The following is a 27306-nucleotide window of genomic DNA, read 5'->3' as shown; positions in this document are numbered from 1 at the left end:
ATTAGTAGCTAACACGGACTATAAATAGAGAGAAAATAAAGAGAGAGCGGGACCATATACTGGTAACTTAACTTAAGCCATAAAACTTATAAAATGACTAACAAAAATTTATTAGCTCGATTGATTGATTATTTGAATTTTTACTTTCTTGGTCAAACTTCGATTCCCACTTTGTAATTTCCTTTCCACCCCCTTCCCATGCACGTACCCTCAATTCAGAAAGAACAAAAAACTTATCTAACGTTTATATTGATTTGATATTATTGAAGTATATGACTATTTAACCAGAATTGATAAAGATCTTAGGCTCAAATTGCACTATCACTCATTATTAAAAGAAATTTTCATATGGAAATATCATGAAAAAGAATCAAGAATGTACGGAACATGTTATATATTAAAAAAAAAAAAAAAACTTAATTGTTTAAACATACTAATCAACAATTCCACAAATATAAGCAAACGTCACGATACAAGTAATTTTTTACTCTCTCCGTTCCATTTTATGTGACAACATTTGACCGGGCACGGAGTCTAAGAAATAAATGAAGACTTTGAAATGTTTACCAAATTGCCTTTTAAAAAGTAGACTCACTTTTCTCTCTCCTCATAAATGTATTGGAGTATTATTTTAAAATTAAGTGGGACCAACAAGGGTAAAAGAAGAATTGTACCTTTAAATACTTACCATATAAGAAAATGTGACATTCTTTTTGGGACTGACCAAAATGGAAATGGTGCCACATAAAATGGGACTGAGGGAGTACTAATTTACTGTAATTTGTTTACTTCTTATTTTTCAGCACGGGTTGGTAGTTGCCAAATTGCAATGAATGTAGTATTTAATTTCTGCCACATTATTGTGTTTGCTAAATTAGGTTATTCTTTTGGGAAACTGAAGTGATGAAATATTTGGTCATTGTAAAATTGGAAACTAGAATTTAATTATACTTTAACCAAATCTTGTGACATAGCGGCGGTATACCAAATCAAATAAAATTTATTATAAACAATTAATTAAGGAAGTGAAATATTCATTAACTAATTAATCATAGTCAAGTAATAGAAGTATGTGTGCAACACATATTATACATTTATTGATTTACTATAAACACATGATATTAATAAGTTTTTACCATGACATAGTTGTAATGATCCCTTAATTATTAGCTGAAATCTGAATAAATACGTAATAATTAATAAGGAGAAAATAATATTGACTGATACTAGTAAGAAAAGTTATAATTTTTTTTTAAATCCCTCTTTTTCATCTTTTTTGCTCTCTCGGTGATTCAATTCCAGAACCTCAATCTACAGGTGGAGAGTGCTTACTATCTCAACTATTTTTTTTATCAGTTACGTGCGATTCACTTCTATTGTCCTAGGTAAAAACCTTAATATATATTTACCACTAGTAAATGTTTTAGATAATAGTGCGTATTGCCTATAATAAATAAGGGCAAATTATAGAAATCACATACTTTAAAGGCAAAATTACAATTTATCCCTTTAAAGTTTATAATTACAGAAATCCCTCATTTTCGCGCATCAAATTAATGTATCAGCGCTTATATTATTGTATCTTGCGCGTCAGATTAATGTACCAGCGCTTATATTATTGTATCTCGCGCATGTATCAACACTTATATAGCTCTGATACATTAATCTGATGCGCGAGATACAATAATATAAGTGTTGATACATTAATCTGATGCGCGAGATACAATAATATAAGCGTTGATACATTAATCTGATGCGCGAAAATGAGGAATTTTGGAAATTTGTAAAACTTATAGGGAATAATGGTAATAAGTAAATTAAAAGGTGGGATTTCTGTAATTTTTCTTAATAAATTTGTGTTAAAAGTCAAAATTAATAAATTATTCTCTAGTACGTGCAAACACATATGGATATTAAATATATTATCTAATCGGTTGCTTTGCTTGGTGATTGATGAAACACGAAACAATGTCAACTACGGCAAATTACGCCTAACTAAGTATATATATTTTAGGAAAGAAATAGTAAAAGAAATATCGATAGGTATTTTCAGCTCATGATAAATATAGGGTTTTCTGCATTAAATATACGTTATTTTATTTTACAATAATCGAAAAATATATATAATATACTAAGTATCACATTAACGACCAAACAGCCACAACTGCTCAAATGTACTAAATTCCAGTGGATTGTCTTTTTTACTTCTTTTTCCCCCCAGTTTTTCAAACAAATGGTCATTTAAAAATAATTAAATAGTGGGAGAGGGAAAAAAGAAGGAACAATCTGAATGTTATTGTCATTATTTAAGCTAAAAGCTTATTGGTGAATCACAATCACTATGGATTTCATTATTTATTCAATGGTCATTTGTTTTAAAATGTGAAAGGTGGAAAAATTTTTTAAAAAAAAAACCATCAAAGTTTACATTTTATGGTTTTTGTGACTATTTAATTAGTTACTAATGTAAGTAGTATAATGTTAAATTATAAAATAAAGTTATTTTATTTCGATGCAAAAATTTATAATTACGTTATTATCTAAGTTTAAAATTTATCCCATTTGACTAGCCTTTTTTAAAAAAGAAAATTATAAAAATTATTTGAGGGTAGAAGAAGCCAAGAAGGGGAAATGAAAAAGGAATCACAATGTGGAAAATTAGTCTAATACCAACAAAGTGAAACTTAGATAGTTAATCAACTGAGCTATCACGATACGTCATTTTGAGAAGACTGAAAGAGGATCTACTGAGGGCAGAGTGGATGTGTTTAATTATTATTGTAGATTGAAAATATTAAAAATAGTGCAATTTGTATGAACCACAAATTCTACCTACAATTGACTTTTATGATATTTTGAAACAAACCCAGCAGACAGGCAAACTGGTGCAATAATATTGAGCTGTCTATAATGCCCAACTTGTCATCAATTTTCACGTCCTTCATTTTCCTTTTTGTGACAACGACTCAAACGTTTTGTAAAAACAAAAGGGAAAAAGGACAAATATACTCTCGAATTTTTATAAATGATATCTAAATATCCTTTGTTATATTTTTTGGACACTGATGTCTTTATCGTTCAAATTTTGGGACGTATATAACCTTTCTACTAACGGCGGGACACGTGTCGCAATCTAAAAGCGCCTACCCAAAATCCACTTGGATTTACTAAAAAACCCACCCGAATTTATCAAAACCCACCCACAAATTATAACCCAAAACCGTCTGCTCTTTTATCCACCCATTTTGATTCTAAATTCCATTATAAATAGACCCACTTGATTTTTTGTTAGCAAATGCAATTTCATAAATCCATTTTGATCCTCAATTAATTATAAAAAGACCCAGATAAAATTTTTTTAGCAAATTTCAGATGATGTTTTGTTATATTTAGCTTTTAAAAAATAATTTATGATGCTCCACTATAAACAATTTTTTTCTAACAGATGCTCCAGTTGAATACTACATCAAATTCTTTGACTTGAGGAGAAGAAATAATTCTTTTACCTTCACTATAAATTCTTTTAAATTGTTTTTTAAAAGCTAAATATAATAGTCACATTTTTAATATTACTAGGAATTTCATTACATACTACGGCAAATTCTTTCTTCTCCTCTGCTCGATCAGGGCGTTGATGATGGCGGCGAAAGCGAAGATGCGGCTGAAACTCCAAGCTTGACTACCTTCTGCGGTGCTTCAATGATGGCAAGAGGGTGGACGAAAGTTACTCGATAGTGGTGGAGATAGGGAGTGCGAATGGGGAGTTATAGGGTTTTGGTGGGAAAGAAAATTGAAGCTTTTTAATTTGGATTTGGTGGAGAAGATGATAAGTGTTTAGAGAAGTTCTGGGTTATAATTTGGGTGGGCTTTTTAATTAATTCGGGCGGGGCTTTTATTTATGGGTTGAAATTTCATAAATTTTGGATAGACGTTTTAGATTTCGACACGTGTCCCGCCATTAGTAGAAAGGTTATATATGTCCCAAAATTTGGACGGTAAGGACATCAGTGTCCAAAAAGTATAACGAAGGGTATTTAGATACCATTTACGAAAGTTCGGGGGTATATTTGTCCTTTTTTTCCAAAATGAAATGCCAGTTATTCGTATGTTTGACGGAATATGAAATTTAAACAATTTTTTGAATATATAATTGAAACTGCTATTTAATTCAGCAGTTGAACATGCAATTTGAAATTATGGTTTAATTTTGCAAAAAATATTCTTTTTTTTTAATTGAAAACAAAAATTTTATTCGACTATTGGGACATTGATCAACAGTGATGGAGTCAGAAATTTTAATACGGGAGTTCAAAATCTGAGAAGTAAACACACGAATTAGTGAAAGGAGGTTTGACATCTATTATACATATCTAAAAAATAATTTTAATCATGTTTAAATAGTAATATTTTTCGCCGAAGAGGTTCGGATTATATGCTGCCTCCGCCCCTGTTGATCAGTGAAAAATAATAATCTGTACAGAAAGAATACATAAGGCAAAAACATGTTTAAATTAGGTGTAACTAAAAATATTATCAATATTCTGTATCTGTTGCATCTATTTAGTGATGCCCACATCTAAGCGCTGAAAAGAATCCTCCAGACGCCTTCTCCTTGCAACGATCTGCTTTTTCATGTCCAACCTCTTTTGCTATTTGCTAAATATTCATAATCAACATAAAGAGATTAATATAGTATCATATAAAATAATTATATTAAATAAGTAGTTAGTTATTACTACAAGTAGACTAATGAATCTTTATTAAATTGTATGTATTTGAAAATTTGTAAACACAAATATTTACTTATAAAAAAAAGTAAAAATGGGAAAAGACTAAAAAATGTCCTAAACCTATTAGAAAAGGTTCAAAATGTCCTCCTTCCACCTATTGATTTAAAAAGAGTAAATTTTAGGTTTAGCAAACATAAAAATCATATTTGTATGTTATAACTATAATTTGTATAATTGCGCTCTACATCAAACTTTATGTTTACCATGGCTATTAATCTGTATATTTCGGTATACATATACATAAAAAATATGAATTTTGGTCTATTTGTATATTTCGGTATACAAATGGGTCCTGCATTTGTATATTTCGGTATACAAATGATGGGTCCTGCATTTGTATATTTCGGTATACAAATGGGTCTTGAATTTGTATATTTCGGTCTATTTGTATATTTCGGTATACAAATGGGATGACAAAATACATGAAATGTTTGCTGCGAATTACAAATAAAAGAAACTATGGCTATAACATTTAATTTGAATTAATAATTTGTTATTTCATACAATTATCCCATTTAAAAATACCCTTAAGGTTTTTTTTAGGCTCAAAATATCCTTTAGTTAACAGAAATCTAAAGTGGAATTTAACTAAATAAGTGGCCCATATAACTTTTTTTTTTATCAAATAAATAAACCTTACACTCAAACCCATTTTTGATAAATCTAACCCAATTTTCGTATCTTTAATTTTATACCTCCTGTTATTTGCTTGTTTCTCTCACATGGAGATTTAAATTCTTGTTTGCTCATCATCTCTGACTAAATCACTTTTGAAAAGGATTAATGCTAGATTTTTTTTTCTAAATTTAGGATTATTCAAACTTCATATATATGGGTTTATAAAGCATCATATGAAAATATTTTAATTGCTTGCTTTCTCTCTTGTTTAATTCGTATGTCTGATTTTTTAAATAACAAGACTTCACAAATACGTTGGGTTTATAAAAAATCTGTTAGTTTTGAATGGGAAGTTGTTCTTCTTAAAGAAAGAAAGAAGAGGAAGAAAAACAGAAAAAACATTCAAATTGACAGTGAAACGGGTTTGGGTTGGGTGGGTTTATTTTATTTGATAAAAAAAACTAGCTAGACCAATGAAATTTTGTCACTTGTGTAGTTAAATTCCACATTAGATTTCTGTTAACTAAAGGGTATTTTTGAGTCTAAAAAAATGTTAAGGGTATTTTTAAATGGGAAAATAGAAAAAACATTCAAATTGACAGTGAAACGGATTTGGGTTGGGTGGGTTTATTTTATTTGATAAAAAAAACTAGCTGGACCAATGAAATTTTGTCACTTGTGTAGTTAAATTCCACATTAGATTTCTGTTAACTAAAGGCTATTTTTGAGTCTAAAAAAATGTTAAGGGTATTTTTAAATGAGAAAATTGTATGAAATAGCAAATTATTAATTCAAATTAAATGTTATAATCATAATTTCTTTTATTTATAATTCGCAACAAACATTTCATGTGTTTTGCCATAGTCAGTGGCGGAGCCAGAAATTTCATGAATGGTGTCCAAGTGTTAAAGTGAACCCGCTCTTTTTAAAAAGTGAAAAAAATTTGTTACTAGTGAGATTCGAACACACAAATACTTTAAGTTCGTGTGTCTTTACTCTTTCAAGGCACCTGAAATCACTAGATTACATTATATTGTTGTCTCAAGGGTGTCCAAAATATATTATTTAGCCACTTTATTTATTATTTTACTTGTATATACGATATAATTTTCCAACGAAGGGTGTCCAATTAGACACCATAAGGGTGGCTACGCCACTAGCCATAGTGATACTTAAATACTTCCTCTGTCACTAATTACTTGTCCACTTTTGAATTGACACACCTATTAAGAAAATAATTATTGACATAGTGAGTTTACCATTTTATTTCTATTAATTATGAAGTAGATGAATTAAAAACCTAAGGTTTTCAAGAAATTCTACATTTTTCAAAGTAATTAGTTGAGGGTATAATAGATAAAAAAAAAATTGTCATTTCTTGATTTGTCAAAATTGACAAGTAATTAGAGACAGGAGGAGTAAAAGATAATTAACCAATCCTAATTTTAAGGATTGTGTGTATCTAAATATATCTTTTAAAATCGATGTTATAAAATATTAAAAGTGGTAATATATGTAATTGTTTGAAAGTAAAGGTAAGTTCAGTATATATAATAAGCGAAATAGTATAATGGACCCCTATACTTGTTTGAGTTTGTATTATAGACCCTTCTACATAATTCCTGACCAACTGAACTCTTAAACTCAATCAAAACAAGATTTTTAAACCCATCCTACCATGTGTGTAATTCATTCGCCCATAAACAGATGACATGTCAAATCCATATCACATAAATCAATAACATGTCATAATTATCTTCATTAACTATATTTTTAATTATTAATCAAAAATAATAAAATTTTAATTGATTCAATTAAAATAAAATTTGGGACTCCACACACCAAAATTTAAATGATTCAATCAATAATGTATGTCTAGTTAGATAGTTTTTCTAAAATGCAAACAGTTGAAATAAAGCAATTCACAATTATAATCGGTCATTCGCACAAACCATTAATATTTGCTCCTATATTGAAACAAATCAGTAATTTTTTTCCCTGTGATATTTTTACCCTTTAGCAGTTGAGATAATTTTCCGAACAAAGATAGAAAAAGATTATTTTTTCAGAAAATCAGAGAAATACAATTTTCTATTTAGACATTTTCAAGTTACATAAAGCAACAACACAACAAAATCAACAGAACTTATGAACATGCATTCACTTCTTAAAGATGTAAAACTGGACTAACCCCACACAGGGGATTTTAAACAAAAGTAACAAGTCATATATATTCAACTTTCATGGTGTTATTCAACCTCTCTTTAATCTGCTGCCATTTCATCATCTTCGTCATCTATTTCTTCAATCCTCATTTTCTTCACTGCTTGAGCAGCATCATTCCTTTGCCCATTAGGTAGCTGAATCAGTACATCAGATTTTTTCCCAGTAGCAGCATTCACAAGCCCTCCATTATTCTCCACCCTATAAGTTAGATCTTTCCCTCCACGTCCGGCATCTATGTACACGGTTGAGTTCTCATCAATTTCCTCCTTCACAAGCATCTTTGATAACTCTGTTACAACTTTCTTCTCCAACCACCTCCTAATAGGCCTTGCACCATACACCTGAACACCATTGATAACAAAAGTTAGTACAACTACATCGTCACACCGATGAAATTTGGATCTTCGAGTTAAATTACTGGATATTAGGTCTTACCGGATCATAGCTTTGTGCTAGTATGACATCTAATGCGGCCTCAGTAACACCCAATGCAATACCCATCTCAGCTAAACGGCCTGCCACATCCTTCAGTTGGTGACGGCAGACTTGCCTCAACTGATCGTGTGATAAAGGATCGAACACTACAATCTCATCGAGCCTGTTCAGTAACTCAGGCTTAAATTGCTTCCTCACCTGTCACAAAAGAAGATGTGTGAGAACCTGTTGTTCTAATTAACAATGTAAACAGTCTTTTTGCAGCAAATATAGGACGTTCTAACATACCTCCTGCATGACCATTTCGTGGGCCTTCTCCATGGTACACTTGCCACTTAATCCTGACAAGAGATACTCCGCTCCCAAATTTGAGGTCATAATGATCACAGTGTTGGTGAAATCAACAGTACGACCTTGACCATCAGTTAATCTTCCATCATCCAACACTTGAAGCAAGGCATTAAACACAGTTGGATGAGCTTTTTCAACTTCATCGAAAAGCACAACACTGTAAGGGCGCCTCCTTACAGCTTCAGTAAGTTGTCCTCCTTCCTCATGTCCAACATAACTGCAGACACAAACATATTCAGCATTCATAACTCTTACTTGTAAAAGTGTGATTAATTCTATTTTACTTTAATGGTTAAGGATCCTTACCCTGGAGGAGCACCAATCAATCGGGCAACAGAATGTTGTTCCATGTATTCGGACATGTCAATTCTGACCATCAATTTGTCATCATCAAAGAGCTGCTCAGCGAGAGCTTTGGCAAGCTCAGTCTTTCCAACACCAGTTGGCCCCAAGAAAAGGAATGAACCAGTTGGTTGTTGTGGCCTTCCTAATCCAGCTCTAGACCTCAACACAGCCTCAGCAACAGCTTTAACAGCTTGATCTTGCCCTACAACTCTTTGGTGCAATCTATCAGCAAGACCAATCAATTTCTCCTTCTCATTCTGGCCAAGCCTAGAGACAGGAATACCAGTCCAGCGACTAACTACTTCCGCGATCTGATCGGGTCCAACAGTCTCTGTTAACATTGTACTCTCATCTGTGCTACTCTCAAGATTAGCTATTGCAGCTTCCACTTCTTGGATGGCACCATATCTAAGATCTGCTGCTCTAGCAAGATCATATCTCCTTTCAGCTTCTTGTAAAGCGTACGTGAGTTCATCACGCTTTTGTTTAAGCCTGCGAAGCTCATCAATCCGTTCCTTCTCTTTCTTATACCTCATCATCAAAGGCTGGAGTTTGTCCCTCAAATCATCAAGCTCTTTCCTCACCTGAAAAGTAACTAATGTTATTTGTACACATTCCCTACACAGGTTCTAGAATAATAGGTAAAAGCATTAATAGAATACAACACTTACTTCAACAAGTCGAGCTTTGCTAGCCTTATCTTTTTCCTTTTCAAGAGCATGGTGTTCAACTTCTAGCTGAATCCTCTTCCTTTCAAGATTATCAATTTCTTCTGGTTGACTATCAAGTTGAACCCTCACATTCGCGCAAGCCTCATCAACTAAGTCAATAGCCTTATCAGGCAAATGTCGACCTGAAGTAAAAATTTACAGATTAGTTATCTTTGTATCTAATATATCTAACAATAACTAGTGACATAATGGGTGAATCAACAAAAGTTCATACCTGTAATGTATCGAGCCGAAAGCTGGGCTGCAATAACAAGAGCCCTATCCTGAATTTTGACACCATGATGGCCTTCATACTTCTCCTTCAACCCTCGAAGGATACTTATAGTGTCGGGAACGCTAGGCTCAGCGACATATACCTGCTGGAAACGCCTTTCGAATGCAGCATCCTTCTCCACATACTTCCTGTACTCTTCCAGAGTTGTTGCACCAATGCACCTTAATTGGCCCCTAGCAAGCATTGGCTTGAACAAATTGGCAGCATCCATTGACCCTTCAGTCCTACCAGCACCTAAAACCAAGTGTATCTCATCGATGAAGAGAATTACTTTCCCTTCTGCATCTTCCACTTCCTTCAGAACAGCCTTCAACCTCTCTTCAAATTCACCTCTGTACTTTGCTCCAGCAATGAGTGCTCCCATATCCAATGCTATAAGCCTAACATCAGCCAAATTACTTGGAACATCCCCTCGAACAATCCTTTGTGCTAGCCCTTCAACTACAGCTGTTTTACCAACACCAGGCTCACCAATAAGCACCGGGTTGTTCTTTGTCCTCCTCGATAGAATCCGAATCACTCTTCGGATTTCTTCATCCCTACCAATCACAGGATCAAGTTTTCCTGCTTGTTCCACGAGATCACGACCATACGTCTTAAGTGCTTGGAATGTGGTATCCCCTGTAGCACTTTCCACTTTCTTTCCATCCTTTCCTCTAAGTTTCTCAACTTCTGATTTCACTCTTGCTGCACTAAGACCAGAGTCTTTCAAAAGATCAACAATTTGGGAATCTTCCAAAAGTCCTAAAATCAACAGATCAACCGCCAAATGGCTGTCACCGCGAGACTTCTGCAATGATTGTGCTCGTCGCAGCACCTTAATAAGTGAAGTACTTGCTGGAACTTGATCAGGTGCAGGTGACTGAGAAGGGATTTTCTTCTTAGCTTGATTGAACACCCTTTCAACACCATTAGCTGTCTCTTCACTACCAGCAGCATTGACAATTGCTTGCCAGAAAATACCACTGTGATCAGATAATAAAGCCAAAGCCATATGCAGAGGTGTCAACTGAGCATGCCCTGCTGACACTGCCAGTTCATGTGCCTCAGCAATAGCCTCATTTGTCTTGTGAGTAAATTTTTCAGGATTCATGATGAATTACTCTATCTTTCAATAAACTGCAACAACAGAAACACCACAATGAGAAACCATAAAATCAATCCAGAAAGCAAAATACGAAAACCCAACTGAAATTAATCATAAGAAACCAACTTATTCACTTGTATTAACTAAACCCAACAAAATTTTTAAAATTTTAACTCGGAAACGAAGAACAATGATCAATAACAAAACTGGCTAAATTCTCCAAACCAACTCAATCACCAAAAAGAATACATCAGTTCCATCAAAAACATAAAACTGATCAACAATGTATGAATTCTCATGAAATAACCAAATACGCACACAATAAAACAAGACCCAATCCAGAAAAAAAAGAAAAAAGAATCTCAGTGCACTTATCTCCCACTACGCACATATTTGAAGAAAAACCATTTCTAAAACAGATTATTTCCACAACTCAAACCCGTAAAAATAACATTAACAACTTTACAAAGGTTATTTCCATATCTCGAACCCGTAAAATAAAATAACAACAACTTTACTTTAAAAGAGATTATTTCTACGACTCGAACCAGTAAATCATTTTTTTAATAAAAAAATAAAACTGAAAATCGAAGGGACATGCAAGCGTACCTTTTAACAGATAACAAGAGAATTTCTTTTGATTTGTACTTCGGAGAGAATCAAATGTATGTTCTTGAGTTTCAAGTGTTTCTTTCTTCTTTAGTTTTTTTCGGTTGAGAAGTGAGAAAGGAGAGATGTATTTATGTTAAGGAAAACAGAGAGTTGTCGAAGTTTAAACGATGAGCCTAGAACTTACCAGAATAAAAAACAAACGAAAAAAGGAAAAAGAAATGCCTGGAACTTACTAGAATTATTTTTTACTCCATAACTGCAACGTGGCAACGTATGATTTGTGTTTCTGGTGACTACTAGACTGATCCTGGAATATAGATTTTTAACACCCATATTTTGTATAATTCACTTTGGGTCCCACTCTTATCACGAAAGAAAATTTTATTTTATTTTTATAAAAAAAAAAGGATTATTTTGCAAAAAAAATTCCAAGCATGAAGATGACAGAAATAATTTCATTTGTAGATAATAAAAGAAACAACATCACACATTTGAATTATCAATTTCTTCCGTTCCAATTTAATGTAATGATATTTGATTGATGAGAAAATTTAAGGTATAAAAAAAAGATTTTTGAAGTTATGAATTATTATCATATTTATAGAAATAGAATCTCTACTATTACCTTTGATCAAATATTTTGATTATTTAATGAACTATTCATGACACAATATTATATTAAAATATATATTTCAATCTTTAAAAGATTTTCTTTCTTTATATAAAGTATGATTAAACTTAAAATTGAATTAATTCTTTTTCTTTATATAAAGTACGGTTAAACTTAAAAAATGAATTAAAATGGAAGAAGTTGGATTTTATGCATCTTACCAAATAGGCCTAAAGATCTGACCAGATATTTTTTTGATACTCTAATAAATTAGTTAATAACCAAATACTTGTTGTATAGCAACTAAAAAATTAGAAGATTTGACTCAACACTAAATTACTAAAAAACAATTAAAAAAATAAGATTCACTGACTTGCTTAAATAGGCTTAAATAAATTTGAAAAAGTTGACACAATGACACATGTATAAAGACATTTACATGGAAGGATTATAATACATGGTGTTATTAATAAAATAAAATAAAAAAGACATGGTGTGATCATTTTTCAATTAAAGTAAGTTGTTTTAAAATTGCATTGAACTTCTAACATGTGATTAGTGGATTAAGATAGTAAAACAGAGAAGACCTATATGATAATCTTATGAAAGTGAAGGGAAAAAACTTCCCATTATTGTATTCTTTTAATTTAATTTAATACAAAGGTGTGTATACAATAATCCTTCTTTAGCATGGTTATTATATCATCAAACAAATGCGTATACCGAAAAAAATAAAGAAAGAGAATCTGACCGCAGGTTTTACTAGTACTATGAACCTATGCAAAATCTAAAAGGACATTAAGAATAATGTAACTATTCAATTTTCTATAAACTAATAGGAGTAACACATTTTGATCAAATTTTTGGAAGGTTAAAAGTGCATATTTAAAAAATAAAGTGTTTGACCTAATTTTTGAGAGAAAAGTGTTCTTGAGGTGTAAAGAAGTGTTTTTTCAGAAGTTAAAAGTACTAGCTTCTTCTTTTTTCCCCAAAAACACTTTTTTTAAAAAAAAAAACATTTTTAAGGAAATACAATTGTTAAAAATTTAATCAAACAATACTTCTGCTCAAAAGTGTTTACTAATTGAATTTGCCAAAAACAAACTATTTATTACCAAAAGTACTTTTCAAAATAAATTAATGTAAAAAATTTGACCAAAAAGATTATTCTAAAAATTGTCAAGCCTAACTTCTGGGTCGTATATTGGAAATTTGAAAACTTCAGATAAGCAATTCTCAACCTCAATTTCAAGAGCGTCTCAAAGTTGATTCTAAAATGATTAAACAATAAAACCTTAACTGAATAGTGAAGCTTCATAGGTTCTGTCAATCTGGACATAGGTAGTTTGCATCTTCATCGATATATCTATTTCATCGAGCCTCTTAGAGATGGTGCCAAGATCGTTGCACTTTTGGTGCAGGTAGAGACTTACCCGATAAGGGACTTCCCTACCTTAGGACCGTTACAGTTACAACCAACGTTCACCAGAGAGACTGATTTGAAAGATCAGTTAATTCAATTTTGGGTTGTTCCATCCAGCAAAGGAAACGGAATGAGGAACACGATCCAACATCAAGCAATCGCATCACTAACAATTGGAATATAATCACAAAATGGCTCAACAAAACTTGATTAAAACAGAAAGAATGAAGCATCTTTGTCACTCTAAGCAAGAGCGCCCACATTGAAGGTATCCTGCAGATGCTTGGATACCTCAACCATCCCAGAAAACAGAAGCCCAAACTGCTCCACTGGTTCTTTGAAGCCAGAATAAAATCAAGACTTGCTAGATTTTAGTGAATCAGTTCCACATGATCTCTGCGGGGACCTTTTTCAGAAATCAAACTACAAGAACAGAAACCGAAAGGTGCAAAGCAAGCATGCTTTTGCCACTCTCTTTCGTACAGTTCAGAGTAACTGCTGAATTGAGCAAGGGGAAAACTGATGAACATGTAAAGAAAAGACGACAGCAAGCTGTACTAAGTTCCAAGTTTCATTTATAAATAGGTTACCGATAAAAAAAAACCCAGGCTATCCATCTTAAACAACAATTCAAACGAAAGGGAAGAAAAAGGTAACATCAGTTCTGCTACGGCTCATTGCCAAATTCAGCATGAGAAAGATATCTGAAAGTATAAACCTAAGGTAGGTCGGTGATGTATAACTGAACAACATTCAGGCTCTTGATGCCTCTTTTCAAATCCCAGGCTTTCGAGCATCCCATTCCATCCTGTGACAATCTCCTGTGCAAATTTGCTAGGCAAATGCAAACCTGAAGCAAGAAAGGTAGTTCGCATTTCAAACTTCAGTCCAAAAAAAATCTAGTGTGCATGCAGCTTTGTGAAAACTAGAAAAATAGGTCTTTACAGATAAGCATAGCACTTAAGTTTCATAGCAAATTAAAAGATGTACATACATCTCAAAGAAAAGCACGCACCACCACTTCAGCAACACTCCTAACTCTTTCTTTTTGACAATGAACCATCACATTCGTAACTCTGGATAGTATACATACAAATATAATAACCATTATAGTTATGCTAGAACCAATATGACGATTCATTAACTGATGGTAATTTTAATACTGCTACTCTACCACAAAGAACGTCTTGACCACCGTGCAGCCACAAACTTTTTACTCCCTCAGTTTCAATTTGTTTGGTTGACTTTGACATGGAGTTTAGAAAGTAAAGAAGACTTTTGAAACTTGTGGTCCTAAACTAAAGATATGTAGAATGTACCAAAATGTCCTTTAATATTGTGGTTTTAAAGGAAAGTTGGAATTAAAGAGTTGCCAAAAGAAAGAGGCACTAATAAGGGAAGTAAGACGAAACAAATTGAAACGAAAGGGAGTAAATAACTAAAAGTTTTCCAGCTTAAAATTTTAATGTCTTTGGATGGAAAACAATAATTGCAACTAGTCTGCACATCTCAATAAAAATCCATGCACTTGACCTAGTTCAATTGCTACAGCCAAACGCCAACAACTACGCATAAACTCTAGTATAATCAATTTACAAGAAAAACAGGACGTTCAGCAATTAATCTTTCAACGGATGCAATAAACTTGTGATTCAGTATAGTTGAAGACAAAAGATGATGGGGCAAAAAAAATCTCCAGAGCAGAGACATGTATATATGCAAGACGAAAATACAACTCAGCATGTCATACATTCATCAAAAAGAAGCCTTGAAATCTATCACAGAAGAAGCATGGGATAGAGGGAGCTTAAATTAGTTCACATCCAACACTCACTTGTCTTAGATTCCACGCCATTAGATTTTAATCCTCATCGCTGTCATAAACAATTGCCATTCTGCGATGAGCAGCTGGAATCTTCCTACGAGGAGATTCTTCATCTGACTCAATCCCTTTCCGCTTGTGACTCGATGCTGGTTCCCTTAAATTTTGCTTTGGCTCCTGATGAATTTTGAACCACAAAAAGGACGAAAGCAAGAGAAATAGAGTAAATGACTTTAACAATCAAAATTCAGATAAGAAAATTCATCAAACTGCATGGAACCGGAATCCCAAGTTAATAATTTAGCATGCAAAGAAGTGTTAATCAGCGCAGAACAATTTTTTTTAACCATAATAGAGAACTCCAAAAAGAACTAGAAAGGTACGGGTAGAAAGAATATTTCTGTGATCGATCAACTTTAGTGCAGGTAGGACATAGCATGTTAACGGGGGACATTCTGGTTCCGAAGGTTGAAATTTTAGAATGATTTCCCTGTAATCTATGCTCCCTTCCGGTCTTCCCTCTAGAAGCCAGACACCATAAAAGTGTGTAGCCTGCCTCCTGCTGAGGTGTGGTTTTTTAAGACTGAGATTGTTAACAAGGTAAAATCCTATTTGAACTACTTGCTGTCAACCAAAATTAAAAACTAGAGTGAAACATGTATACCGTCATTGAATGATCAAATTTTACAGGGAGATCCCCTGATTATTGCATTTGATGACTCCAAACAGGACTGACTACCAAATATGATGGTCATGATCATGATACTCAGAAGAATCAAACTTTAGAATAGAAATTAAAGAAAGAATGCACAGGAGGAGAGTGAAAGATATAGAAGGCAGGAAATTTTTCAAGATCACTGCCATAAATATTTTCCACCTTCCAGTAAAATCTACAGATTCGTTGACTTTCTGAAAAGATCTCGTTCTTTTTTTTTTGACGAAGGTGACAAGTTTGTATGTAAATCTTCAGCACTAAGGCTGGGATCCCAAAAATTTACAACACGGAGCTACATACTACTGAGTAGACTAGGCTTAGCAAATATAAAAAGAAAAACTATCTCGAGGTCCTATTTCATCCTACAAGGATCCTAAGATGTCTATAACGTCTACCGGATCATCTATATGCTCAGAACTACACCAATAGCATAAAGTGATAATGCAGTTCATTTTAATCCTATGTAAAGGGCTACTGATACTTCAAAACATCTTGAATTCCAAATGGTCCATCATATCACTGCTGAGACAATTCTCCATCTGTTTTTGTCTATACTGCCACTACCCTCATTGTTCCAGCTTACTAGAGCCTGACCTTCTCTTTCAAGCATAGTCCACCTTATGCCCCTGAAGCTAGTGAACAGTTTTCTCTCCTTCCAAATGATATCGTTTGTTTTGAAGTTAGATTCCATTTTCTCTTCCATTATGTTTGTGTACCAAAGTATCCCCCTTCTCTCATCATTTGATGTTGTTAATGCTGTCTCAGCATGAAAGTAGGAGCACAAAGCACTGGACATGCATCTTCATCTGGACTCTCACTTGGAGATAAAATTCATTGAAGAAAACTTCGCTAATCATACTGAAACTATTTGGGAAGAGGGAAGAGTAGAGATTGGGCCAATTTATGTGCTGGTGGGACTGGGGACTGCCTATAATAGCAGTCATTTGCTTAGGTATGCAGTCAATGATTTGGTAAGTTGAAGATGGTGGCAAGCAGTGTACGATATGTGGTAGGCGAGGACAAATGTTAAATTTCCGCAATTTAAAATAGCGCCTCAAATTCTTCATTATTGTTGAAGAAGGACTACATCGAACTTGGAGTTCTGCGACAAGAGTGCACAGGTGGTAAGCACCCTCCACCTCCAACTGTAAGGTTGTGGGCTCGAGTCACCACGTGAGCAAAAAAAAAAAATGGGAGCTCCTAGGGAGGGTGTAAGAAAAAAACTTGGAGTTCTGCCTTTCACTTCAAGAACTTTTCGTATACATCGAACTTGATGCATTTTCATTTTATTTAAAAGAAGGAAACTAGAGAAAATTGCATAACCACACATTAAACCTAAGTTGCTCGGACTCGGGTGCGGGTGTCCGATAGGGGTGCGGATCTAGAGGCCGGATCCTTCATGATCTAATTTTTAAGATTCGGGGAAATGGATTCATGTATGGATACGGGTGTGGGGATCCGCCTAAGAATAATTAAAATATCTAAAAAGTAGAGGTATAAAACCTAAATTATGAGATATTATGTGGAAAAACTTGAGGAGAATCATGGAAGGTGATTAAAGGAAAAGGAGTGATATTGAATTTTATATATAAAAGGTATTCAATTTTCTTTAATTTTCACCTTAGCTTTTGTATTGATTATAGAAATCATTTAAACTATCCAAACTTTCCCCATCAATTTTGGTCAAAGTACCCAAAATCGGTTGACCAAATTAGACACGGATCCCACATCCATGTCGTGCGACACGGGTGCGGCACCAAAAGTGAAGAGTCTGAGCAACTTAGCATCAAACTACCTAAATACCTAAAACATTTTGAAAATCCATACAACCAGCCCGAAGTTGGAATCCATTAAAAGTAAGCAGTGAGCTCAAGTAGCCATGTCAAAAAATATGAGCTCAACTATTTCGAAAATCAATATAGCCTTCACGTAACACACCTCATTTCATCCATTTATTTCAAGTCTTTACATTTTTTTCTTAATAGATAGAAAAAAATTTTACTCGTACATTATATATAATCCATGTTGATTTACGCATTGCATATGACGACATCACTAACTTCTCCAAAATGAAATTTTGCACCTGTCGGCACCCGCAATGGTTTACTCTTGTTTACTATTGTGTCATTCTTGTTGAGGGTCCATTGGAAATAGCCTTTGTATCTCTACAAGGTAAGGATAAGGTTTGCGTACACTCTACCCTCTCCAGGCCCATTTGTGGGATTACACTGGGTGTGTTCTTGTTGTACTATTGTGTCATCTAGCATTTCAAAACCTTATATCCAGGCATTGGGCCCTAATATTACCGATGAAGCGACATCAAGGGACCATTCAAACAAGTAAAATTAATTGATTAATGAAGTGGAATGTTTTAGAAGTATGGAGTGGAAACCCATCTATTCCTATACCCTAATATTACCGATGAAGCGACATCAAGGGATCATTCAACCAAGTAAAATTAATTGATTAATGAAGTGGAATGTTTTAGAAGTATGGAGTGGAAACCCATCTATTCCTATGCGCATGCTATTATAATCTTATCTCTACTAGTTCTACAAAATCCAAATTTTTTTTCAGAAATATAAATTCAACCAGTAGAGGAAGACTAATACCCTTAGGAAAATGTGACCTTGCATCAAAAACATGTAATTTTAGAAAGAGTGCATTGCTTAAGAACAACCCTTAGGGCCTCGATGCATGGGACAAGAGACCGTAAGAAAATGAAACACCCGGAACATGAAACACCTCATGAGATATCCATATCTCGTAAGTGATTAAACAGATCGCACTCATCATCCAATATTCTTCTTCCCTTGCTTATAAATATACCAACCATTGACCAATAAATGGATATTGCTAGAAAAAGGAAAAACACTTTTTATTTCCATCGAAACCCCGATCACATCATTTCTTCAAGGCTAAATGAAGAGGACATTTATTGTTGTCGAATAACTCAGGCAACTTAGATGCATTAAAAAAAATTATTTTGCTCATGCGATGTAGACACTTTAGTTTCAACTCTAAAGCATTGAGAACCATTTTTTGCTGCTATCGGAATAACACCTAGGCGGAAACTACTCATACTGCATTTTTTTCATGTTTTCCTTTGTATTGTCCTCTTCTGAGCATATTTAACCTAACGACCTTTGCCTGAAATTTTAGTGTTTAGAAAGAGTCTTCTTCACAAGAAATGTTGATATATGGATTATGTCCGCCTGTTTAGTTACTTTAACTAAACCTCGTGATTTAATTTCTCATTCTAGCCACATCCACGGTCAATGAATCAAATCATTTGTCTTGAGACCATATGGTAATATACCCCTCATTTCCATGAAATGATGACCGCCAAAATTGCTATAGCAGAAAAGAAATAATTATTAAGTATCAAGCTGCATAATTGCTTCAAAACTTGATCTCTTTTCCATTAAAATCATGGGTCCAATAAGGTAGTGAACAGTTGGCATCTTTAACAGTGCATCTTTGATGTAAATCTTCTTAGTCCACAATAGCTCTACATACCAATTCTACTCATTTAAGCCTCGATTCGAACTAATTTCGAGTCGGCTACATCAATCATTTATATCAATCTCGTCAGTCGTCCCTTCAAGCCTTATTAAGAGGATTCATAATTTTTTTTGAGAAGGATTAAGAGGATTCATAATAGTCAAGTTTTTCAAAACTAGTTGTCCACATACCGCCAAGGTCTATCGGAAATGACCTCTCTACCTTGCAAAGGTATGGGGATAAGGTCTGCGCCTCTGTATACACCCCATCTTCCCTAGACCCCACTTGTGGGATCACACTGGATTTGTGGTGCTGTTGTAGTTGTTCACATACCAAAATCATCTTTATATGAGCTTCGGACTAACAAAACTTTGCAAAGCTCACGTTGGCAGAATTAGTCCCCATATATATATCATTTTCTAACCTAAAGGGATTGATGGACAATAAATACCAAAGCGATCAATGATATAATTGTAATGCCCCATTTTGGAAGGCACTGCATCTGGGAGACGTATAGTGTGTATATAAACACTTAATTAGAAGTTTGATACAGTTACTTTTCTTTTAACATTAAAATTAACATCCAAGCCAACTTGTGCATGCCATGAGCCCATGACTAATTCGCCAATTACCAGCTAACTCCAATCAATACATGTATCGAGTTACTTTACTCACTAAGGCTAGGACCAATGGAAAGATTCCCCTGGAGTCTACTCTGATTCTATTGTTCGTTAGAAAAAATGAACTTCAACCAGAAATTCATAGGTTAAATTAGCAAGGCAAGTTGTTCATCAGAAATATTGTCTAAGTTTTAGGAACAAAAACTCGAATTCACAACGAGAATTTCTTCCAAAACCTCTACCAGCAAGAATTGCCTTTCCAAAAAAATTTAACACTTGAACAAGTGTTTTTATACTAAAAGCACTTATCATCATTAAATCAGATCTAATAAAAATATTAGTATTTTCAAAGATTTGAACACTAGATGAATAAGCTAGATAAGGTAATTATCCTTTTTGAAATCAAGCTGGCAGCTTTGTAGCTTTTGTCACGCTCCTAGATATTTAATTTAATACGACATAACAGGTTTCACATTTCGAACAATCCTATCTCCAAACTATTACACAGCCAGAACCACAGAAAAAACAGATATAGCAGTTGATAGCTTGTAGTGCCACCAAGTTGCGGCAAAAATGTAAGGGGCAGGGATATGGCAAGCAGCCCACGTGGTCTTGAAGTCTCACTGACATATTTAGCAATCATTAAGGTCTTACTCAACAAGTCTAGCTGAGGAAGCCTTACCCTGACTAACATGTTTATAAAATTATCCTCAAACAAATTACTGAGCAGAGAACATCTGACACGTCTTCCCAGGAAAATGGCATGCAGAGTCGAACACTAAACAAATCTTGTTGAACCATCTCACTAACCAATATGAGAAGGCCTATGTGTCTAGAAAGTTTACAATAGTACTGGGACAAGAGTTTAAAACAGGCAGATTAAGAAATACCAAACAAAAGTATGGAACTTCCCAGTAAAAGTTTAAGCTTCTCACAGATACCTATTTATTAAATGCAATACATGATCAAGAAGATTCAGATGGGTTATAACTAGAAAATGAAGAACAGCTTCCTACCTCCTCCTGTTCCGACTCTTCATCATATGCTTCTTCCTCCTCACGCTGATCACGCTCTTGCTCTTCTTCATATTCTGGCTCCTCCTGGACAGCCCTTCTACGTGGTGGAGACCTCTCTTCGTCCTCTTCTTCCTCTTCGGTTTCATACTCAGACTCCTCCTTCTCGCTGTCATCAAAATCAACAGGACGTCGAGAATGCTTTGGAGCAGGCAATGATGTTTGCCTAGGAATATCTTTCTGACAAAGGGGAGAATCTTCATGTTAGCTGATAAAGTAGCAAAAAAAATAACAAGAAATTTCTTTGATTCCACTTGACTTCTGCACCTTTTTTGCATTAATGATTCGTTTCTCAGCTTGAGCTTCCATTTCTAAGTCTTCATCAAAGCGACGGCGAGCAGCAGACCGTCGAGAGTCATAGTAATCAGTATCCTCTTCCTGATAATGGGAGAAAATTCCAATAGGCAGATAGGATAGATCAGAGTGGCAACTTTTTCTTATGGATTGCTGAGTAGTTCGACTAATGTCTTCCACAAGGCAACACTAAAATAAACATTGAATCGTGTTGAACAGATAATTCACCCACTTCAGAGCAAGCAGGGATCAGGAGGTTTCTATAGATCATGCCACTGAATAATGCTTTCCTACAATATGCATGACAAACGAAAAAAATATATATCTAACCTCCTCAGGCCCATCCTCCAAGAAACCAGGAGAGAGTTGGCGCTCCCTACGTAATGTAGGCATGTATTTGCGGCTGACCTTCTCCTTTTTCCGATTGAGGAGTACACCTGCCCTGATTGTTTGGCTTTCAGCCTTCATAGACAAAAAGAAAGTCAGAGTCAACTTACCAGCTACAACGTACCAAGAGCAAAATAAAATCCATTACTCATCAATTTTACCTTCTCTTTTTGCTCTTTCTCCCTCTCAGGGTCAATGTCGGTGAAACAGTTCTTCACTTTGTAAACTTTCTTATGACGTGAATCAACAAGGGCAGTCAATAAACGGTGCGAGTTCGATGTCAATGATGAAGGCATAAACCTCATCTTGTTTAAAATTCTCCCTTGTGATTGTAGTATTCCCTGCGAGTTAGGTATTTATGCTAAGGATCACAATGCAATAAATGTCATAAAGTACATAGACTATAGGTATTGAGATACAAAAATTTAATAGTATTCAATAATAAGAGGGATGAGGGAGACATGCAGCCTAACTTTAGCAAAAGGGATAAAGGTCACAGGTTGAGGGAGGAAACTGGCAAACTGCCTGAAAAGTTGAAGGGAAAGGAGTCTTCAGGCGGTGAGGAAAGATAAGCACAATGTAGGGACAGATTAAGAGGGGAATTCACATGTGTTCAAGGTGTTTTTTGTGTAAGGAGACTGCAGAGACAGTCAACCACTTATTTCTTCATTGCAAGTCGCAGGCAGGTTATGGAAGTATTATTTTGAACCTTAAAAACCTGACATGGGTCATGCCAGGTTTCTGAACTTCTGAGAAGCTGGGATGAAGTAGGAGTAATAGCTAAAAATAGGTGTAGATGGAAACTCATCCCAGCATGCATCTGGTGGACAATGTAGAAGGAGAGGAACACCAGATGCTATGAAGGTGTAGAAAATGAAGTGCAGAAAATAAAGCTTAACTTTATCTTACTGCTCTGTTTTTGGTGTAACCAGTTATACTCTTAATGATTCTGTGTCTATTATTGATGTACTTGATTCATTATAGACAGAGATAGAAGCATTCTAGAGTCCATTTTGTAAATATGGTTACAATACTACCTAAAGTACTGTTCTGGATGTAATACAAAGTTATTGTTTATTAAAAAAAACTGTCTGCTGATTTGACGAAAGGACCACTATTTTCCCAGAAATTTCTCAGCCAAAGTAACTAGGAATATGCATCACATATGACAATAGACATGAGATTTCACCTTTCCATGTCTAAGAAACAGGTGTGAATGATCTTGCTGCGCATCTTGCGTAGATATGTCCAGAACTTCATTTCCAATCATTAATTGCACACTGCCATCAGACCATTCCACAAAGCGTGCATTGCTTTCTACCTACATACAGAAACATCCATTCAGTCAGTAGCAAGAAATGCTAAATGAATCAGAAATTTTCTTGATCTGTGAATCCAAACTCACATATAATATTAAAGTGTTATCAAAGTATGATCAATGATAAATAACTAACAAGCAAGTCCACCTTGTAGAGTTATATAGACAGGCAAGTATCTGTTTCTACTTTCTATGTCAGTCTCTATGACCAATACACAATGTTTCCTTTAAGACATAATCCTTACTCTTTTTTTGCTGAAGGGGGATTTTACTTGTCATTGCATGGTCCAGCTTTGAAAGCTTTAGCTCCAACATAGACATCAGCGGTATTTGACCAGCCACCAAAGACATTAAAGTCAAGATAACCTATTAGGTTTTTGTAAGAAAAACTAGAAACATAACCTATTATTGTACCTCCTCGTTTTCTTGATTTCATGTTCATTTGATGTACCTTATGCCTTTTGTTTCTTCTTTTTTCCCTTTTGTGCTTGTCACATTATTTATCTTTCCTTTCACTAAGATTTTTTTTATAACTGTGATTCTTAGTCAGATTGCAAGAACCTTGACTAATTCCACGGGGTACTTGCTACCTCATAACCCTTCCCCCGAGGCTTGGATAGATGTGAACCGCGAAAAGATCATGTTTCAGTTGGGATTGGGATTTGAACCCGAGAACCCCTTTCAGAACCCACTTCTTTGACCACTAGGACACACTCTCGGATTTTTCCTTCCACTAACATTTTGATAATTTTAATTATTATGTGGAATTAACACTTCAGAACAACAAAAGTTCCATTTGTTGTAAAATAAAAAAAGTCTCCTAGCATCATCAGACAACCCATGCCGTAGAGCTCAACTTACACTGATGAATCAAGCATGTGCAACATAAACAAGTGTAAAATTCACTTACAGTTGTTGTGCCATAGAGCTCAACTTACACTGATGAATCAAGATGAGATGATTTTCTGATCCATGCCCGAGCATATAGGTATAAACGAGTTTATTCAAAATTCACTTGCAGTTTTCTTTTTGGAGAAATATAATTCACTTACAGTTGTCGTGCCATCAGGCTTCCTAACTTTCCTCCATCGAACAATGTTGTTAACTAAGCTGAGGCGCTTCTTGGATCCAGATTCATCAGTCACAAAAGCGTCCTCTTCAACATATGTCTCTGGATCAAAGGGCTTGGGATCAATGCCCATTATGTTAGAAACCTTGATCATGCTCATCTGCATCATAAGAAAGTGAACAAGTAAAAAGTTCAGGATTAAGCACCAAATGATATTTTTCAATCATTAAGGTTCGGGTTGATAAAAAAGGCGGAAACAATAATGACAAACATGAATGAAGCTTTAAATATATGACAACTCCACATGAGCAATCGCATCATGTGGACCAATTGAATTTGCTAGTATAAAAAGAAATAACTGGACACAGTTTAGTCTGAGTAGAAGTTTTCTCCAATAGAAGCTTAAAATCTATCCAAGGTTTTCAGAGGATAAGACATAATATAACCACCTTGGATTTAAAGAATCCATGTTAGAAATTGGATGACTCAGCTGCAAACTAAGCAACCGGGGCCGGGGGGGGGGGGAAGAAACACGAAAAATATTTCTGAATTACATCAGTAGAAACAAGAAAGAGTACTGACGTTGTCTGAATAAGTTGGTGGTGGACGCAATGGGATCTCCAGCTCTAATGGGGGCCCAACTGGTTTTTCCTTAGTTTTAGATTCCACATGCTCTTCTTCAGACTCGTATCCACCATCATCTTCAGGTATAATATCTTCTTGCTGCAATTTGCCATAGCTATTTTCTTCATCCATTATCTGCAATGAGAAATATTTTAAATCCCTAAGTGAACCAAACAACTACTAAAGTTGAAATGTGCCTCTCATTTAGCACTTGTACAAACATTTTGCTCCTCGTCGATTTTATTCTGAACGACATAATCAGCCTCTTCTTCATCCTCTGAATCCCCAAACACATCACGAATCTCCGGAGCAGAGGATAAGTGAGCCTCATCTTTCTCTTCCCCAGGAGACCTACTGCAAAACAGAAGATCACTGTGATAAAAAAATAAATTGGATGCTACAAAACAACATCAGAGAAGAATTCCTTTTTCCAAGATGAGAAATCGAAATTCCACCAACCAACTTATGCAACCAAACCTTTTATAATGTGTTTTTTGCTATTGGTCCACATGCTATATGATATCAAATGATATGAAGGATTTACAACAGATAAACCCTAGCAGAATCAGCAATTAGCAGTTGCAATAGGACTCATGAGCTGGTTATGAGAAGACCAAAACATATTTCTACATTCTCCCCGAGCAAAAACATCAGGAGGAAGGGGGGGATAGTAGAGACAGGAAGAAACAGCAATACCTTGGACTTCTTGCTTGATTTACTTCCTCGTCTTCATTGTCACCATAGCGGTTTTCCTCAGATCCTTCTGATTCACTGTCAATTACATCCCGCCTCCTACTAGTCACTACTCTTTGACCATAATCTTCTTTTTCATCACTCTCTGAATCCCTTCCTTCACTTTGTGCCCTCTGATCACCAACCTCTATTTCCTGAGAACTCTGATCTCTTTCACCCTCACTCTCTCCTTGCCCAGGATCAACTTCTTGCATTTCACCTTCACTCTCCATCTCAGCCTCCCCTTGGCCTTCTACTTCACCTTCACCATCACCATCTCCTTCACCTTCACCTTCACCTTCACCTTCACCATCATCATCACCTTCACCTTCACCTTCACCTTCACCTTCACCTTCTACATCAACATCAATATCAACTTCTCCCTCTCCTTCGCCTTCTCCTTCGGGTTCCAAGCCTCCATCCCCGTCATCCTAAGAAGAAAAAAGTAGCAAGGAACAGTTTCAAAGTCCAAACGTTTATGTAACCAAACACAAAGAAGAATGAAAAATGTGAATTCCAATTCCAAGAAGCAAAGGTAACATTGACTGGAATTATGAAGCTTTTATTTTGTTTGACCAAGACATTAACACATGAGAGCATGTTAGATCACTTCAAGTAATGTCATCAAGTAGAGGGCTGAAACAATCAAAGAAAATTACACTACTATGGCCCAAAAAAATCTTCATACACGATAAATAACACCAACAAGCAATAAGCCTGTACGTCAGAGAGAATCATCCACGATTTCAACCGTCTGTACAAAATGTATATACCAACAACTATAGGAAAAACATCCCTTAATTCTTGTTTTCCAAATAGGATTCAAATTTTACGAATTCATTCAATAGGAAACTCAAAGTTAATAATATAAATAGCATCTCTTTCAACATTCATTCAGCTGACATGCCATGGAACAAGTAAGTTCGTTCAAACCACTGAGCTGGCTACACACATTCAAGATTATTCAAGATTCCTTTTCTTGATTTCTTTTCCTTCATAAAGTAGTACTAAATTGGAATAAACCTGCTCATTTCTCCCTACTAAAATCATTCTTGTACCCTTAGAACCAATAAACATACATGATATATAACCAATTAGGGCCAAGTTCAAAAATTCAGCAGAAAACCAAACAAAAACATATAACATTCATTCACCGACTAAAATTCAACAACAAAACAACTCGATTAATCAAAAACATCGAAATTCAGATTAAAAAAAAAGTAAAAAATCGAACCGAAGGCTGACGATTGGATTCGTGTTCGGATTCAACCTCCTCTTCTTCTTCCTCCTCCTCTTCCGATTGGTCACCGAACAGGTTTTGCATCATCTGATGCCTCTTCTTCTCTTCACCCACCATGGCTCCTCTTTGCTTTCTCTCTCTCGTTCTCTCTTCAATTCGGTGCTTTTTTAGCCTTTTTCCCGAGGTTCTGAACACTGTTTTGTAACGCCTCTCACAAACTGTGTGAAGCTGAGTAATATCACACCTGTATTAGGAGGTTTCACTAAACTGACTGATGGTCACATATAAAACATGACGGACCAATGATAAATTTAAGGAAATATAAAGTAATTATTTTTTCCAATTTTTATTTGCTTGTCTTTTTATATTTGTCACAAGCGGTGACTCATTGCGTAGTTTTCACACG

The 27306-nt window shown here is 34.9% G+C and overlaps 2 protein-coding genes across 4 annotated transcripts; both read right to left on the bottom strand.

Moving 5' to 3' along the window:
• Window positions 1-7460: 7460 nt before the first annotated feature.
• Window positions 7461-11619, bottom strand: LOC125857748 (chaperone protein ClpB1). Of its 2 annotated transcripts, XM_049537377.1 has the most exons (7): window positions 11467-11619; window positions 9711-10889; window positions 9437-9618; window positions 8727-9349; window positions 8358-8637; window positions 8070-8267; window positions 7461-7975 (listed from the first exon to the last, which is right to left on the bottom strand). In XM_049537377.1, the coding sequence occupies exons 2-7, from the start codon at window positions 10861-10863 to the stop codon at window positions 7673-7675; spliced, it is 2739 nt and encodes a 912-aa protein (XP_049393334.1). In that variant the 5' UTR covers window positions 10864-10889; window positions 11467-11619; the 3' UTR covers window positions 7461-7672. The 2 variants fall into 2 exon arrangements, with proteins under 2 accessions (XP_049393334.1, XP_049393333.1); XM_049537376.1 differs by lacking the exon at window positions 11467-11619 and having other exon boundaries at window positions 9711-10916.
• Window positions 11620-14098: 2479 nt separating this feature from the next.
• On the bottom strand, window positions 14099-27103 carry LOC125857749 (protein LEO1 homolog). Of its 2 annotated transcripts, none has more exons than XM_049537378.1 (12): window positions 26895-27103; window positions 25625-26091; window positions 25150-25282; window positions 24887-25063; window positions 24288-24464; window positions 23107-23238; window positions 22079-22258; window positions 21861-21992; window positions 21504-21614; window positions 21180-21416; window positions 15337-15501; window positions 14099-14352 (listed from the first exon to the last, which is right to left on the bottom strand). In XM_049537378.1, the coding sequence occupies exons 1-11, from the start codon at window positions 27015-27017 to the stop codon at window positions 15364-15366; spliced, it is 2007 nt and encodes a 668-aa protein (XP_049393335.1). In that variant the 5' UTR covers window positions 27018-27103; the 3' UTR covers window positions 14099-14352; window positions 15337-15363. The 2 variants fall into 2 exon arrangements, with proteins under 2 accessions (XP_049393335.1, XP_049393336.1); XM_049537379.1 differs by having other exon boundaries at window positions 25150-25279.
• Window positions 27104-27306: the final 203 nt, after the last annotated feature.

The sequence above is a fragment of the Solanum stenotomum genome, chromosome 3 (assembly GCF_019186545.1).
Source record: "Solanum stenotomum isolate F172 chromosome 3, ASM1918654v1, whole genome shotgun sequence".
In the NCBI taxonomy this organism is placed as follows: domain Eukaryota; kingdom Viridiplantae; phylum Streptophyta; class Magnoliopsida; order Solanales; family Solanaceae; genus Solanum; species Solanum stenotomum.
This window is presented reverse-complemented; position numbering and strand designations above follow the sequence as displayed.